At 54.8% G+C, this 15124-nt stretch overlaps 6 protein-coding genes across 6 annotated transcripts; 3 read left to right on the top strand and 3 right to left on the bottom strand.

Moving 5' to 3' along the window:
* Window positions 1-753: 753 nt before the first annotated feature.
* Window positions 754-1806, bottom strand: EV422DRAFT_538986 (uncharacterized protein). Its single transcript, XM_053071017.1, has one exon. It carries the CDS (start codon window positions 1729-1731, stop codon window positions 1111-1113), a length of 621 nt encoding a protein of 206 aa, XP_052923153.1. The 5' UTR covers window positions 1732-1806; the 3' UTR covers window positions 754-1110.
* Window positions 1807-2434: 628 nt separating this feature from the next.
* EV422DRAFT_538984 (uncharacterized protein) lies at window positions 2435-4553 on the top strand. The gene is made up of 3 exons (XM_053071016.1): window positions 2435-2881; window positions 2963-4004; window positions 4085-4553. Exons 1-3 carry the CDS (start codon window positions 2804-2806, stop codon window positions 4498-4500), a joined length of 1536 nt encoding a protein of 511 aa, XP_052923152.1. The 5' UTR covers window positions 2435-2803; the 3' UTR covers window positions 4501-4553.
* A 101-nt stretch (window positions 4554-4654) lies between these two features.
* On the bottom strand, window positions 4655-5792 carry EV422DRAFT_193387 (uncharacterized protein). The gene has a single exon (XM_053065226.1). It carries the CDS (start codon window positions 5528-5530, stop codon window positions 4694-4696), a length of 837 nt encoding a protein of 278 aa, XP_052923151.1. The 5' UTR covers window positions 5531-5792; the 3' UTR covers window positions 4655-4693.
* A 74-nt stretch (window positions 5793-5866) lies between these two features.
* EV422DRAFT_508395 (uncharacterized protein) lies at window positions 5867-9378 on the top strand (the record flags this gene model as incomplete). The annotated part of the gene is made up of 9 exons (XM_053068743.1): window positions 5867-6038; window positions 6262-6715; window positions 6807-6952; window positions 7044-7069; window positions 7214-7349; window positions 7370-7846; window positions 8185-8328; window positions 8838-8939; window positions 9191-9378. The coding sequence occupies 9 exons, from the start codon at window positions 5867-5869 to the stop codon at window positions 9376-9378; spliced, it is 1845 nt and encodes a 614-aa protein (XP_052923150.1).
* A 384-nt stretch (window positions 9379-9762) lies between these two features.
* EV422DRAFT_508394 (uncharacterized protein) lies at window positions 9763-12603 on the bottom strand (the record flags this gene model as incomplete). Its single annotated transcript, XM_053068742.1, has 10 exons — window positions 9763-9822; window positions 9872-9965; window positions 10016-10242; window positions 10414-10446; window positions 10574-10688; window positions 10714-10846; window positions 11191-11281; window positions 11364-11454; window positions 11820-11879; window positions 12260-12603. 10 exons carry the CDS (start codon window positions 12601-12603, stop codon window positions 9763-9765), a joined length of 1248 nt encoding a protein of 415 aa, XP_052923149.1.
* Window positions 12604-14355: 1752 nt separating this feature from the next.
* Window positions 14356-14580, top strand: EV422DRAFT_483560 (uncharacterized protein; the record flags this gene model as incomplete). Its single annotated transcript, XM_053067345.1, has 1 exon — window positions 14356-14580. A coding segment is annotated over one exon (225 nt), but the record flags the coding sequence as incomplete, so codon positions are not given.
* Window positions 14581-15124: the final 544 nt, after the last annotated feature.

Here is a 15124-nt window from a genome sequence, read left to right as displayed (position 1 = left end):
AAATCCTGCTGTCTTTCCAAGGACCAAATGTGGGAGGCGTCAATCTTGCACCCGCACAGCTGAAGCAGCTTCAGAAGCTTACTTTGAAGTGGATTGTATCAGACGCATTGCCACTGTCAGCCGTGGAGTCCACTGGCTTTCTGGCCATTTTTCGTTTCCTGAACGCTTCTGTGTCTCTGCCAGTTCGAAATACTGTCAAGAACCAGCTACTGAATGCATTTCAAGCTGGCCGTCAGGGGGTGAAGGCGATTTTTGCACAACACAGTGGGAAGATGTCGATAACACTGGATGGCTGGACATCCTCAGCTAACATCCCTTTCCATGGAGTCACTGCCCACTGCCCTTAGAGACCTAAAATACTCGACGTCGGATCCGTTCTTTGTGAGAACGATCATCTCAGAGCCATCGGCTTCATTTCCAGAACGGAAATGAAGTTCGTTGTCTCTGACGTCTTTGGCGCTAATCAGATCTCGCCTGGCTTTTGGAGCATACATACATTCCGAAATGCGTAGCTTGGTTCCATTAGGGAGCTTAATAGAAGCCTCTCCATACTCAAGGCAGTTGCGCTCGATTGTTCTAGACATTGACCGTCTTTTGCACCCGCACACGGGAGCCAGAATCTGTGATGCAACCGTGCAGACGTTCGAGGATATCGCTCAATGATCGCGAAAGTTAGAGCAATCGTGAAGAAGTCACGCAAGTCAAGCTTGCTATCCAGCATTTACAAGAGATTGGAGCTGCATTGAATGAACCTGTGGGAAGAATTCCTAAGGATGTATCTACGCGCTGGAACAGCACGTACTGTACCTTATGTTGGACAGTTCGAGGGTACCGATCATGAGTTGCACTGCTGACTATCGTAGTGTGTGAAGACCTTGAACGCTACGATGGAGCGTTACCCAACTCACCTACCGTTTGAACAGATCTCTGAACAAGAAAAAGATCAGATGCTCGCGTTCACATTGCTGCTCACATGGCCGCTCATATTGTCATTCATATTGCTGTTCATATTGCACCTCACATTCTCACTATCCTCACATTGCACCTCACAGGGCCACAAACGTTGTTGGCTTTATGGGCTCCTATGCATCACCTCAAGGAATGTCTTCATCATGTCATTCCACCCTTCATCGGCAATATCGTCTTCCGCCCTGTTGCCCGTCTGCACGACCCGCAGATCCTCCTCACGCCCACTGTTGCCAGCTCTCGCTCCACAGCCCTAGCCGTCTCGACGTCATTCGTCGCCCACGTGAACGGCGCGCGAGTCTCCGGGCCGCCCAAGCCGGAATTGAAGCCCTTGAGCAGCATCGGCACGATCACGGCTGCACGAGCGTCCGGATCGAGAGACGAGATAAATGTTGGGGTCGTGGGGCGCTCGATGTGCATGTAGCGGGATGGGGGCGATACGAGTAGCAGTACGTCCGACGCCGGGGGAAGGGTGATGCGTCGAATAGAGAAGTGCCAATGGTTGGGAACCAAACCCGACGGAGCCAGAGGATGTCGTCCAAGAGAGTTGAAGCGGCGGACTGCGGGCGTCAAGGCGGCGACGAAAGGTGGTGGTGGAGGGTGGGTCTGAGTTCGGGCGGCTGCCGGACAGGTGAGTTTATGCGTCTTCCAGTGTTGCCTTTGGTGGTCTTTGGAGCAATAGAGTGTGGGGCAAGCACCGCATTTTGCGGTTGAAGGCACGCCGCAAAGGGCACCCGGAGTGGGACGGGGACGAGGAGATTGCATGGGTGAATGGTGTGTGTGATGAGTGGTGAGTGATTGATTGATTGATGTATTATTCCTTGAGCAACCTAAAGCCGAGACGCAGCTACTTAAAGGCCCCAAGGATCCAACAAACACGTACATATGTAAAGTCTACTCTATTGCGCGCACTGCAAAGCCATGGCGATGGAGAACTTGTCCTTCATCGTCTCCGATCGAAATCCTGTTTCGCGAATTCGGAATTCATGGTAGCCCGATGCTTGGGCTCTCAGAACCCACCCGCCCTGAGCAGGACGATCAGCAATTCGTTTATAAATGAGGGACGTACCTGTTCGTGGGTACGTCCCACTCATGTACCCGCGGAATGATGAGGTAACTCCTCATGCCCACTGCAGTTCGATTATGTACAACGGGAATGGCCTCCCCAAAAAGAAAACTGCTCTCGTTTGCGCCGGCCCCTCCCCCCAGATCAGGCAAAAAAAAAGAAATTACAAAAACGTATATCGTCCCTCACAGCCCATTCTCCTTGACCAGATTTGGCGTCAACGTGCCCTCCGCACCCTTTCTGATCCCCGCCTGCTGATTCTTCTCGGCGTCCCGCTTGGCAGGGTCGTGTTCCGCGTACGCGGCGAGGGTGGCGTCCCAGGCTGCGGCGATGGTTGTGGTGTCGAAGGCGATGGCGGGTGGGGTGGAGGTTATGGGTTGGGTTGCGAGGGGGTTGGTGGGTTGTTGGGTGGTGGTGGGATGGGTGGACAGTTTGGTGGGATGTGGGCGTGCGAGATGCGGGGTGGGTTGTTCTTTTGTGCTTTTGGGTGGTGGCCTTTTGAGGGGAGAGTGGAGTCTGGAAGGGTCCGTCTGTGCATCCATGGCAGTCACGGAGGACGCGTGCATACGAGGGTCAACGAACGCGTCGCCCAGTCTTCCCCAACGCAGACGGCCTCAGCAGCAAACGCATATTCCCACGCACAGATACTCCCGGCGCTATCACAGAACCCTATAGCCAAGTAGCAGGGTCGCCGGCTTCTGTCTGGCTGCGGGCCACCACTACCCACTCCATCACGCACACGCCGCACTCCGCCCAGGCATCTTCGCAAGCATGTTGGGCAAGAAAAAGGACAAACCCGGCTCCCAGCCCTCGGGAAAGGCAGCAAAGGCAAAGAAATCTATCAACGCTGTGGGTTTGCTTCTTCTTTTTCGCCAATATGCAACTCAATTCGTGAATTGACCTCGGAATCGTGTTTCTTCTCCCACACAGCTCATCCTAGCGTCCGGAACGCTAGCAACCCCCTCCTTCCCCTCCTTCTTCCAAACCATCAAAATGCACCTCCGGCCTCGCACCAAAGCCGACAGTCAGCCCGTGGTGTTTAATCCGACCAGTATATCCCAACACCAGCATCAACAGCAACAGCAGCAGCAGCAAAGGGGAACGAATGTACAGCCGCTGGGAGCGAATAGGAGAGCGCATAGCATGAGTGTGCTGGCGACGGAGAAGGCCGTCATGGATGTGGGCAGGAGTGTTCCGGACGGGGCGAGAGGGCTGCCTGCGCCGGGAAGGAGTGGGATTGCAGACGAAATCAAGGCGAAGCCTAACGTCGTGGGGACGGAGACCATATCAAATGCCGAGACAACGCACGCGTCAAATCCATCCATACCCGCTGCTGCGACGTCCAGCGATTCACCGCATAATGCACCACCGTCGCGGATGCTAGCCATCGCCAAATCCGGAGACCCACCCCACCCCACCCCCACAACCTCAGACTCAGACGACCTCGACTTCGACGCCGAATTCGGCTTCACAGACATCTCCACCCCCACCCCTCTCAAATTCGCCGACCCTCCCATGCTCCTCACACCCCCACTTACCCCCCACCCACCCCTCGAGATGCGTACCCCAAAGAATCCCTCACAACCAAAAGCAGCCGACCGCAAAATCTCTCCCCGCCGTCGCATCCAATCCGCCCCAACCGCCTCCTTAGCCTTACAGGACGACTCCCTCCTCCTCGACACGAACGATGAGGACGACGACTGGGACGAGGACAGATGGTTCGTGGCCTCTGTCAAAGCCAAAGCGTCGCGACAACTTGGGTCGGCTGCGGGACGAGGTGGGGGAATGGTCGGCGCGAATGACGAGGAGGATGAGGAGAAACAGGGGAATCTAGAAAGCTGGGACGCGGATTTTGATAACACCGACGCAGACGCAGAAACCGCGTTGAGGATCCCAGACACCGTCCGCGATCTCCAATCCCACCTCAAATCCGACGCCATCAACCTCAAAAAATTCGCCCTACACATCGAAGGTAAACCCATATCCCCCATCGTGTTCCCAATCTTCCCCGCACACATTCACTGTTAACCCCCCCGCCTCACACAAAAATAGACCTAAAACTCCTCCTCAACGACGCCCTCGACATCTCCTCCGCCCTCCCTGCCCGCACCCTCTCCCACCTCCAAAAGCCGTACGCCCCCACCTTCGCCCGCGCGCACCTCCTCATCGCCCTCGGATCCTACGCCGACGACGGGGTGGACAAACTCACGCCCACCGACCACGACATGTCGCTCCTTTGCGAGATGTTGGTCACCGGTCCGGCGGGCGATAAACGGGGCGGTGATGGCCGGTTAAGCGAGGAAGCGGAGAGGGATGTGAAACGGATGATGGTTGGCAATGGGGACGTGTTGCAGTTTGGCGTGGAGCTGATGCCGGCGTTGATGAGGCATATGGGCCCTGTGAAGGAGGGGTTGAGGCGGTTTGTGGACGAGGTCAGGGGGGAGGTTGTGAGGGGTGCCGGGGTCTGATGTGGGAGGTGGACTTTTCGAGCAGTGTTGACGGAAGATGAAAGGAGGGACTGTCCATTTTTTTTTTTTTTGGGGGGGGGGGGGGGGGGGGGGCGGGGGGGGGGGAATTAGAGACTGCACCTGAGCTCAGAGCGGGTTTGGAACTGGGGAATCGGTCCAAAGCAAGAGAATAGATGGGTACTACTGTAGACACTCAACGGCCAAACCACCCCATGTGTTTGATGAATACATGCCCGATTGAGACATCAACACTACGCTGTGAACCATCCGTCGAGGCGCTTTGAGTTGCGGGCATAGAATCTGATGACCCAGCCGGGGGATCAAGATGGATGTCGGGCGTTGATGCCCCACGGCGTGCAACCTTCTCCTGTATTGTGAGCATACCGCCAACAGCTGTAACGCCAGCTAGCCTGAAGCGGATGGACACCCACGACCGCGGACCACATCCAACGTGGTCGAGGGCACAGGAAGAAAACGACAGATCTGGGTGTATGTCTCCCAAATGTGATGTTGGACGGAGATGGCTACATGTTTCCGTCTGTGTGCTGTGGAACACCCGTTCGATATTCCTTGGATGCTTGTAAAACAACGATGGGCATTCGTGTCCGAACCACCTGCATCGGATACGAAGACCTCCGTGTGAAATCCTTCCACCCCTCTCAAAGGGTTTGCCAGGCGAGAACCTTTCTTCAAGGTCGTCCATCCGGCCATGGTGGTGTTCACCCAATGGCTTCGGCTGCCCGGCTAATCGTTCCGTCATCTTCCCCAGGTTCGGAGATTTCGCGGAACATATGGAGAATGCCAGCGATGCCATAATCATAACCCTCCCGCCAACACCCCCATCCCGGAGAGCAACCTGGGTTCTCTGACCTCCGTAAAAAGTGGCACCAAATGTCCTCGTTCCGGAATACAGGTGGGGCGAGCAGAACGGGGCCCTACATCCCTGTCCCACATCCCTGCGCGATGGAAATCTGAAAAAAGCGAAGCGTTTTTCAAACCTTGTATACGTGGACGATGAGTCCCGGCACATCCCGATGGCTCCATGGACGCACCTAATGCCTCCTCGACCTATTCGTTTTCCCGCAGATCATTTTCCGAATCCCAGATGGCGTCGGCGGGTATGAGCCCGTCTTTCCACAGCGTGTATCGCTTCAGATCGATCGTAAACGAAGGGAAATTCGGATCCTGATGAATTGGCTTGTCGCCTGACGTCTTGTCGGTCACTTTTATTGGGCAACTGATGCGCTTGCTCCGGAATACATAGGCTGGTGAGCGGAAGGGGCAGCGTATCTCAACGGAATGGAAAAGCGGATGGAAAGCAGGTTGCGGAGGGTATTGGACCCAACCTTGTGTGTGTTCGATTGTGATGAGAGAAAGAGAAAAAGGATGTGACGATGAGATGGATCCGACATTGAATGCCTTTCCGTTGAGGGTCTCGATGTTCTGTCTCGTCTACCTGACGGTAGCCGCCTTCCATCGATTTTGGGGTGTTCCAACAACTGAAAACGAACAACGATCGAGGAAAAGTGGGGAGAGAGGTGTGCTGGTTCCCCATGTCGCGACTTGTCCTCTGTCGTTGTCGTTTCGTTGTTCAAATACGTGCCCGTATGAGGCCGTTTGGTCCCTTCTTGTCCACCTGCGGTTATCCCGCCTGCTTCCTGTGCGATCCGAGTTGCAGTCATTATGATACGCCAGTGACCTGCGCGTGCAGGTGTTCCCAAGTTGCCGTGTGCGGTAGCTACTGTACGACGGTCACCTCAGCTTCGTCAGTGAAACGCATCGGCTACTTTTGGTCAACGCAAATGGTGTTCCCAACGACCATTTCCCCTGCACACACAAAACCAAGTTCTGCCTCGGGCCATCCTCTGAACATTGAGAGGCAGTCGGTCGGAACGATGCTGATGATCGTGACCGTCTTCTCGATGCCTTCGAACCCAATCAACAGAAACGATGCCTACTGCGCCCCTGGCATTTGGGTGGTCGGGACCACTGCCGCTGTGGGGGTTTTCTGCAGGATTCTCCATCCCAAAAACGAGGTCCTCAAGTTTTTGCGGGATTCTCCATCCCAAAAACGAGTGTCAAACGAACTGCGAATGACACTGGCTTCTTCTTCGAGTTCGCGGGGGAGTTTGGCGAATCGCAACGAACTTCGCCCTGTTCGCGGCGGGCACGGCGGACTTCGACCGGATAATATCGGGTTGTGCTCGATATGGGGGTGATGATGTCAATCTCCCCGGGTGCATACCATCATTAACCCAGCACCCTCGCCCAGCGTGCCGCTACCTTTACTTCTGCGGTCATTGCAGCTCTCGCACCCTTGCTGTGCTGCTTCGCCGCACCTTGATGAAATGGACGGGAACATCGAGTTTCTTCGGTGGTGCTCGACGCCAGGCCCTTGCCCACCAAAAAAAGCGTCGTACAAAGCAGTGGGAGAAGTCTCGACTATCTTTAGGTGTGATTGGTAGTTGTTCGACAGCCGGATCTGTATATCTGTCATCCCGTACCCCGACAATTACAGACACGCCCATCCTTTGCCATTGTAGGCCATAATCTGGATGAAGCTCGCGCGGTACGTCTAGGCATACGCAACGACAATCGCAACAACTTTTGGCGTTCACGTCCTCGGCGAGGCCGTTCAGTAAATCGCGTCAGGGAGAACGACGTTGATCTCTTGGCGCTGTGGGTTGAACTACATCGTGATGGCGATGCACAGTGCAGCCGTGAGACGGGTCTACAACTAGTGTGCGCATATGCGCCTCGTCCACCACGATTGCGGCATATTCGACAGAAGCGGGTCTTCCTGTGCCTCATTTATGAGGACTTGCTCTGTCGCAAAGCAGAGCATGGTGGTAATTGTTGTATTTGGTAGACATCCGCCTACATGCGATCTACGGTGTATCCCTGATCGGTGTGGATAGCGACGTCTCGCGATCGATACTTGAATTCGCACCAACGCCAATTGACAAGCTTCGTGAATCGCAAAGGGGAGAACCAGCCAACGACGTGATCAACCCACGCCGACCGCTCGTGGTTGTCTGCGGTTACCTGCGTTCGTGGCATAAGCTTCTCCCAAGCTTGCCACAGGCTCCCTCGAATCATCTTGTAGAACAAGCGTTCAGGCTCACTGGCATCTGCAGGAACACCGGGTGGCTGAAAAGCAGGTCGTCCCACACGTCCCAATCCTCCTTGCCGCCAAGAAGCTCCACCAGAATTCTTTTGCAGGGGGGAAGACAAGGATCCCACCAGGAAGAGCTTGCGGGGCTTGTGGTGCTGCCGTGTTATCTTCATACCGAACTGCTTTCAAGACATTTGCAAGTACCCGGCCATAATAGGATCTTCAGATCAAGTGAGTGGTCTCAGGTTTCGGATATCGGCTCCCAGCTCGAGCACGCGGGACCCAGCGCTTGTTGCGTTCATAGAAGATGTGAACGATCCCATCCCGACGGACGGCGGGTAGCGACTGTACAGCGTGGGAGATTTCCTTTGACGCAAATTTGCGTTCAGAACACACAAGTCCGGTAAGGTGGTTCCTCGGAAGTTCCTCGATTCTTCTGCAGGTCCTTAGCGTTGATGGGACTTGTCCAAGGTTTTGGAAAGCCGCTTAATCATCATACGCCTCCATAGCTAGTCCAGTCGCGAACGCTGTGCCCAGTTGCGGCGATGCTTCCTAAATCTCCTTCATAGGGTGTTCGGTGATGAACAGCCTTAGTGTAGCTTCCGCGCCGGAAGGAGCGGGGGAGGCACCCAAGCACGGCGAACCATTCTCCACCATAGTTTCGTCGATGGCCGCCCTTTCCGGCAACGGGCTCAACGCGATGCTTCCAAAATGTGCTCGGCGCAGCTTATGCATGTGCATACAGCTCAGACGGCTTGGGAAGCCTGGTCTAAGCTAGCTGCGGTGCACCAACGAAAGGGGCTCGCGCTCTGACGGCATTCTCGCCCAAGGAAGCGCATCGATGGCGCAGTTCAAATGCTCCTCGGAGAGCTCAGTTATCTTCTTGCGATCCTGATGGAACTTGTTCCCCTGTCCGATGGCTTGGAGCCTGAGCACCCGAACCTTTTTTCAAGGTGCTCTCGCATCTTATTGATCATATCAAGGGTCTCACGTGATGCCGCTTTATGTACTCTCGAGGCACCCGGATCTCGTCCATCGCAAGGCTGCGCTGTCGCTTGGCGACCGTTTGAACTGGGTCGTCGATGTTTTGCTTGGCCAATAACCATCGATTGTGGGTTTCCCGCCATACGTCAACCAACCTCACGACTTCAGGCCCTTTAAGTCAACAACCCCACCTCGGCAGTCGGACATCCAACGCTACCGATATGAATGCCTTGTACAGATTGTACTGCGTCCCGGCTCACTATGGGGTCTGTGACACGAAGTCCGTCGGCGCCAGAAGAGAAGGGGGTGAGGTCCGGTAACCGCTCAGTTGCCAGCGAAGGTTAGGCTCCTCAAGGAAGATTTCCGCTGTGTTCTGTAGATAGCTAGTTCGTCATATCTGTGGAGTGTTGTTGTCGCCTTCTTATCCGTAGGAATCGTGGGAATCCTCTGAAACCCCAGAAACGAGTCCGCCCTATATCGAAGGAACCGTCAATCAGTGAAACTCATTCAACGACCCGGCAGTCGCACCCCAGAAGATAATACCCACGTAGTTCCTTTCTGAACCATCGTTGATGCTTACTTTGCGAATAGATCTCGTCTCTTCTGAGATGTGGAGAGCTCATCACGTGATTCGGAATAAAATCAACTGTATAGTCTCCATAAACAGTTGCGTGCGACTCGTTCGTAACTTGCCTGCACCAATGGAACGATTGGAACGTCGGATTTCGGAGCAACAGGCTGAGGAAGCGCAGGTCGACGCCCAGCACTTTGTGAGGTAGTATGGTATGGTGCGACGCATACTGTTCAATGATTCCAGCAACGCGGGATCTTGATCTCAACTGTCCCAGTCGTACTAGAGCGGGCTTTCGTCAGTGTGAGGTGATGCACAAGTTAACTCCAGCCCCCACCAGCATCCCAATCCTCCGACGTGGCATTGCGGTTTCGGGCTCGCGAAATGCTGCACGAAACACATGCAACTTGCACAAGCTCTGTCACATACAGTCAGGCACAATAAAGCTCGTTATCCACGGCTGGGCCGGCGGCGCGACGCGTGTGCACTGACTTAGTACGGGGATAACCAGCTTTATTGTGCCTGACTGTACATTGCGATTTTGAAGTGTGCCTCTGCCACAGAGCCATTGCAGACGGGGTGTTCTGAGAAGTCAGTGATGACCGTCAGCCTCAATCTTCCTCGTCCAACGTTCAGATTCAGGGTGACTTATCTGTCGATGACACATACAGGCCACAGAAATGTAACATGAAGGCTTGTACTATTGAGTCATCCTCCGAGATGTCGCAACGTCGTTCGGGTCCTTTGGATGCTTCACGAATCACCACCACTTGATCAGGAGTTAAATACTTAATCCTGTCATCCAGACGACTCCGACGAGGAGTTTTTGATCCTGCCCTACGTACTGTATACACCAGCCCTGGGCGCAACTCTGCAAGCACCGAGCGGAGTTGGTGACTCGGGCGCTGTCGATCAGAGATTCAGAGGTGACAAAATCCAAGTCGCGCGCTACGCGTCGTAGCTGCTGCATGATCAACAATACCGCAAGCTCCTGACATGCGCATGATGCTATCACATTCGCAGTCACAGCCAAATATGCGAGGGAAAACCGTCGGCCGACGCCCTGTGTAATCTTGATGGATGATCGCAAAGCCCTGTGCTTTGTACAGTACATGTACTACAGTACAGAGGGTCTCGAGTCCTTGGAGGCGGTTGCGTCAGTTGGACGGATGCGCCGGGTGGATTCAACGTCGTCCGGGTCATGGTGGCTGCAACTTGGCAACCTCTCATTTGCTACACGTACCGACAACTTGACAACCATCGATATGAGTTTCCACTAAAAGTAGCGGCCGCATTGCCTCATGTGATAGAACGCCCACCATCGTCGAGGCTTAGCTCTGTTTCCCAGATCGGCGATCAGTCTCTAATCCACGGTCACGGTAATGACATTATATGGCTCCAACCTGCCGCCGTCTCCCATTGTGGCATTGTTTTAATTTCACAGTTTCCCGCGCGCGCGGCTGCAAGGTTACACGACCCTGACGCTTCTGCTTGGTGCATCGCAAATTGTGGAAATTTCTAAAATATCGCATTGTGTCTTAACCTGTTCGTAACAGCAGTGTCCTTTTTGTCCTCGAAGGATGGAGCCCTGCAGTGTCGAGTGGTTTGCAAAGTTTGAATATGATGAGATGCCGTCGAGGTCGCCATGGCAGTCAGTTCTGCGAGGATCTCTTCATCTATAGCACATCCAAGCATGCTCCCTCAACTTTTTAATCACAGCATCGTCGGTAGAACGGCAGAATGCGCGCGCTATGGTATGCGTGTGAACTGCGCCCCGAACAGAATCACGTACTGTACAGTACAGTACATCGTTATCGTATCTCTGCCGTGTCAAATTTGAAGAACGCGAAGAGCGTTGAGTCCTAACATCGTTTCAAGGTTAGCGAACGTCGTGGACGTGTTCAGGGGTGCAGGTCAATATTCGAACGAATGGAGGCTTCGGAGGCATCTCAAATTGATATCAGGGCCATTTGCGCATATTTGCAAGGAACGCGGCGATTGCGTTGCTGCTCGCGCTGACCGTACGTAGCGAAAGCCTCATCTCCTTTGACAACGCCCGCACGAGCCGCACCGCACGCAGCCCCACTTCTCGAGGCCCATACGCGATGCCCCTGGTTGGTTAACATGGTTCCGCCGGTGCACGTTCACATGTCCATGATAATTTAGCCTGCGAGACTTTTGTCCATGACATACCGTTCGTGCCAAGAACCCTGAGTTTTTTCCGAACGTGAATCTCGCATCAATTTGACAGATCCTTTCTTCGTCGCCGTGGATGCTGGGTAATCTACGCGCAGAAAAGCAGCGTAACAGTGGGGTTCGCAGGTCGACCGTTCTGGTCTATCGCTGCAATGGGGTTTGTTGAAATGGAATCTGCAACGCAAATGGTTCAACGCGTTGCTTCCGTGGTTTATGTATTTTCACACCCTCCGTGGATTTTGCCAGGCCGCAAGGCATACAACCCACCCCCGATAGCCCCAAAACGTCCAATAATACGTTCTTTATTTTACATGCACAACCAGCTCCAAAACCAATACGAACTACTATAGAGCGATCTTCGCAGGGATCCGTCGCACCGACGGCGCATGTCGTAATCACACCAACTCGGTCCTAACTTCGTACCTGGAAACCGAGTCGCTGGGTCACACACACCGTCGATTTACGGTTTGGTTCTGTGGTCGCTGATGCTGAGGCAGGGCGTCCCATGAACGACTGTATGTGACGGAGGTGTGCGGTATTGATATCGTATCGCGCTCTCGACAGAGGCTATGCAGAGATCCGCTCTCGCGGAAGCGGGGCCCGGGTATGGGAGTCTCTTAGCGGCGTATGTGCCTGGAACAACCCGGCTTTGCGATGGAATGCGCAAAAAGTGTAGGATTTCCGCGAAAAAACCATCGCTTCACATGGGCCAGTGGGCGATGTCGATAAGCTGGTGAACCAATACCCGGCGCAAGCCTCGGCAGAAGACGTTTAGGCAAACGGAGGATACTTTGGGGCGATGCTCGATAAGCAGACGTGATTTAGGCGACCGGCGCGACAGGTCGTAGGACCACTACTCCGAGGTGTATGGCAACGTACACCGTATTGCTCACTCGTTCATGGGCCATTGCTTTTGGACGCTAGAAGAATCCCCACGATATTCAAAATTTGAAAGAAGCGAAGGATCTTTCAATTTTGGACCAAGGAGGGTGAAGAGCGATATCGGTGCGACCCTCGTCTTTTCCCGTTGCTCTCGTCTCCCGGAGAAGTTTCCATACAACCCCTCGCTATCCCTTTTTTTGCGAGGTAAATTGTGCGTCAATCCGACGACACCCACGGCACCAAGAGTTACAAACCTGCCGTCCTTGCCGATCCAACCGACCGCCGGAAAGTTGAGCTTGAGATCCGGCGTCTGTCCCCCCTCAAACTTGTCCAACCCTTTTGCCGTCTTGTACATATCTACCCTCGTCTCAGCCCGAGCGCCCCGGAAAAGTTTTGGTGTTGAACCTCTTGTACCGCCCCGAAGGAATAAAGTTCATCAAGTTCCTCGTTCCACCAACAACGCATCAACCGATTCTGGTCCTCTGATATCACACTTCTCAGCACAGATCTTGATTCGGAGCTGCTCCTTCGGAAAGGAAAAAAAAAGGTCTTCGCAGCCTACGTTGGCCGGAAAATGCTTGCATCTGAAGCCTTGCGTCGACCTTACAGCATTCTCGTCGACACACCGTTATCTCCTAGCTGCTACATACGGGATTACTCTCGCCAACGAAGGCCCTAGAGCCGAAACCCCTCGCACATTCTTCCATTCAATTTCCACATCAACTTCCTCAACATGTACCGCTCACGCTCACACACTACGCTCTCCCTCTCTAACCTCGACTCCACCACACGATTACCTCCAGAGTTTGCCCCAAGGCCCAAACCGAAGGAGACCACCGCCAAACAACAAGTGAAACAGGCAAGTGGGCATCCAGCACCCCTTTTCCTGCATTTCCCGGTCGTACCGCAGTTCGGCCTACCGCAATTCGGCGCACCTCATCAGTATGGCACGCCAACGATCGAACGCCAGATCAATCCCCTCGTCAAGCACCGAAGCGCTCCGTCGGACCTCCAATCCGCCAGGGCGCCGGTCCCCAACCTGACGCAGACGATCAAACCTAGATTATTCGGCCATGTCGATGCGTCGTTCGTACCCTCCCAGTCTGCCCCTCCGAAGCCTCCCACACCTCGATGTGGCGGCTCACACTCCAATGGACAACACTGTTGGGAATGTGCTTCCCATACTCATTCGCCTCATTCCGCCGAATCAACTCACCTACCTCCCAGACAGTTCTCATCGCATGTGCAGCTCTATGCCCCCGTCAACGCAACCCCACTCCCCCAGCCTCCTCAAGCAGCACAACAACGACAATCGAGTATCATCGCCGCCCCAGAGTGCATTCCGCCGGTACTTCCCTCAATGCCCGCCAACCCAGGTGACGACGCTATTGTCGCCGGCATGTCCAATCCCCAGTACTACGTCGATCTCATGCAAACCCCAGCGTCATTCAGGCCCGGCAACAACGATTCGATGGGCGACCTCATGGACTTCAACGGCCTCGCAGTGGCGGCCGAACCTAACCAGATGGCCGCCAGAGCTCCGAACGCGCACATCAACCCCGCCTACCCCTACAACACGTATACTCAGCTCATCGACATGGCCCTACCGCCGGGAGACGATCTCATGGGAACGGAGACACCGGTGCTTGCCGACACCAACCCCGTCTACGGCAACCCGCTGATGTATTTGGAGAACCCATTCAATAGCTACCAGGAAGCGCTACAGAACCCGTTTGGAGACGAGTTTGTCTCCATGCACGATACAGCAAGTGTTTACAGTGATCGCGGTGCACCTTCAGTCGCCAGCAGCTATTCGTTGGACAACATGTCGACGCATACCGCGGATGGGTATGGCGACTATACCATGGGATATGACTCGCAGGACCCGTTTGCGAGCCCGCGGCTTCCGCCGCACATGACGTATCAGCATCCTGCGATGTCGGAGGATGGGTCGTTAGCGAACTCGCGGGATATGACCCTCGAATGGGACGAGCAGCAGTCATCTACTTGGGAGAACGGCTCCTACAACAGGCTGGAAGGAGAGGAGGAGAGCGGAGGTGTAGGTGGTGGTGGTGGTGGTACTGTAGGGATATCAACACGCCTGACGTGCCCGTTCTCCGGCTGCATCGAGTCCTTCGCCAGCAAAGCCGACCAGGAAGCGCACATCGCCGGCCACAACGCAGGCAAACCACACCCGTGCCCAGACTGCCACCTCTGTTTTCGCCGTAATCACGACCTGAAGCGACACATGCGCCTGCACAACAACGAGCGGCCGTACGTGTGCCCATTATGCGGTAAAGGCTTCGCGAGAAGCGACGCGCTGAAGAGACATACCAGCCACGGAGACGAATGCATCACCGGCGAGCTGCAGGCCCGCGCGAAAGCCAAGGCTGGCATGCGGGTTCTCAACGGGACGCTTCCGCGGAAGCGGAGTAGATTGGCTATGGGGCCGGTGGGAGGGATACCCCCAGGAGAGCCCGGCGGCGGCGGATGCTCCCTCGGTGCAAAGCTGGCGGAAACGGCCCGTCAGAGCGCGAATCTGATCAGCAAGGCGAGGTCGGCTATCCCGCCTGTGCTAGACACTTTCGCGCAGTTTGATATGGCGCAACATCCCCAGTTGGCTCCAGAGCCGGGACAACAGAGAGGCGGGGCATGGGCGCTTTCGTATCACCATTGAAACTCCCGCAACACCCGACATTACGACTCCGATCCGTTTTCGACATTTCCTCTTGTGTACCTACTTTCGTCCACTCTGTCTCCACCATTTCCGCCATCTGTATGGCGATTTAAGACCGCTGCCCAGCACCCGCCAGCACAAGTTGTTTGGGTCTGTAGATCCACCTACCTGCACATAGTTTTTTTGTACACACACCCAC

Source organism: Fimicolochytrium jonesii, assembly GCF_025526975.1.
Source record: "Fimicolochytrium jonesii strain JEL569 chromosome Unknown EV422scaffold_23, whole genome shotgun sequence".
In the NCBI taxonomy this organism is placed as follows: Eukaryota; Fungi; Chytridiomycota; class Chytridiomycetes; order Spizellomycetales; family Powellomycetaceae; genus Fimicolochytrium; species Fimicolochytrium jonesii.
This window is presented reverse-complemented; position numbering and strand designations above follow the sequence as displayed.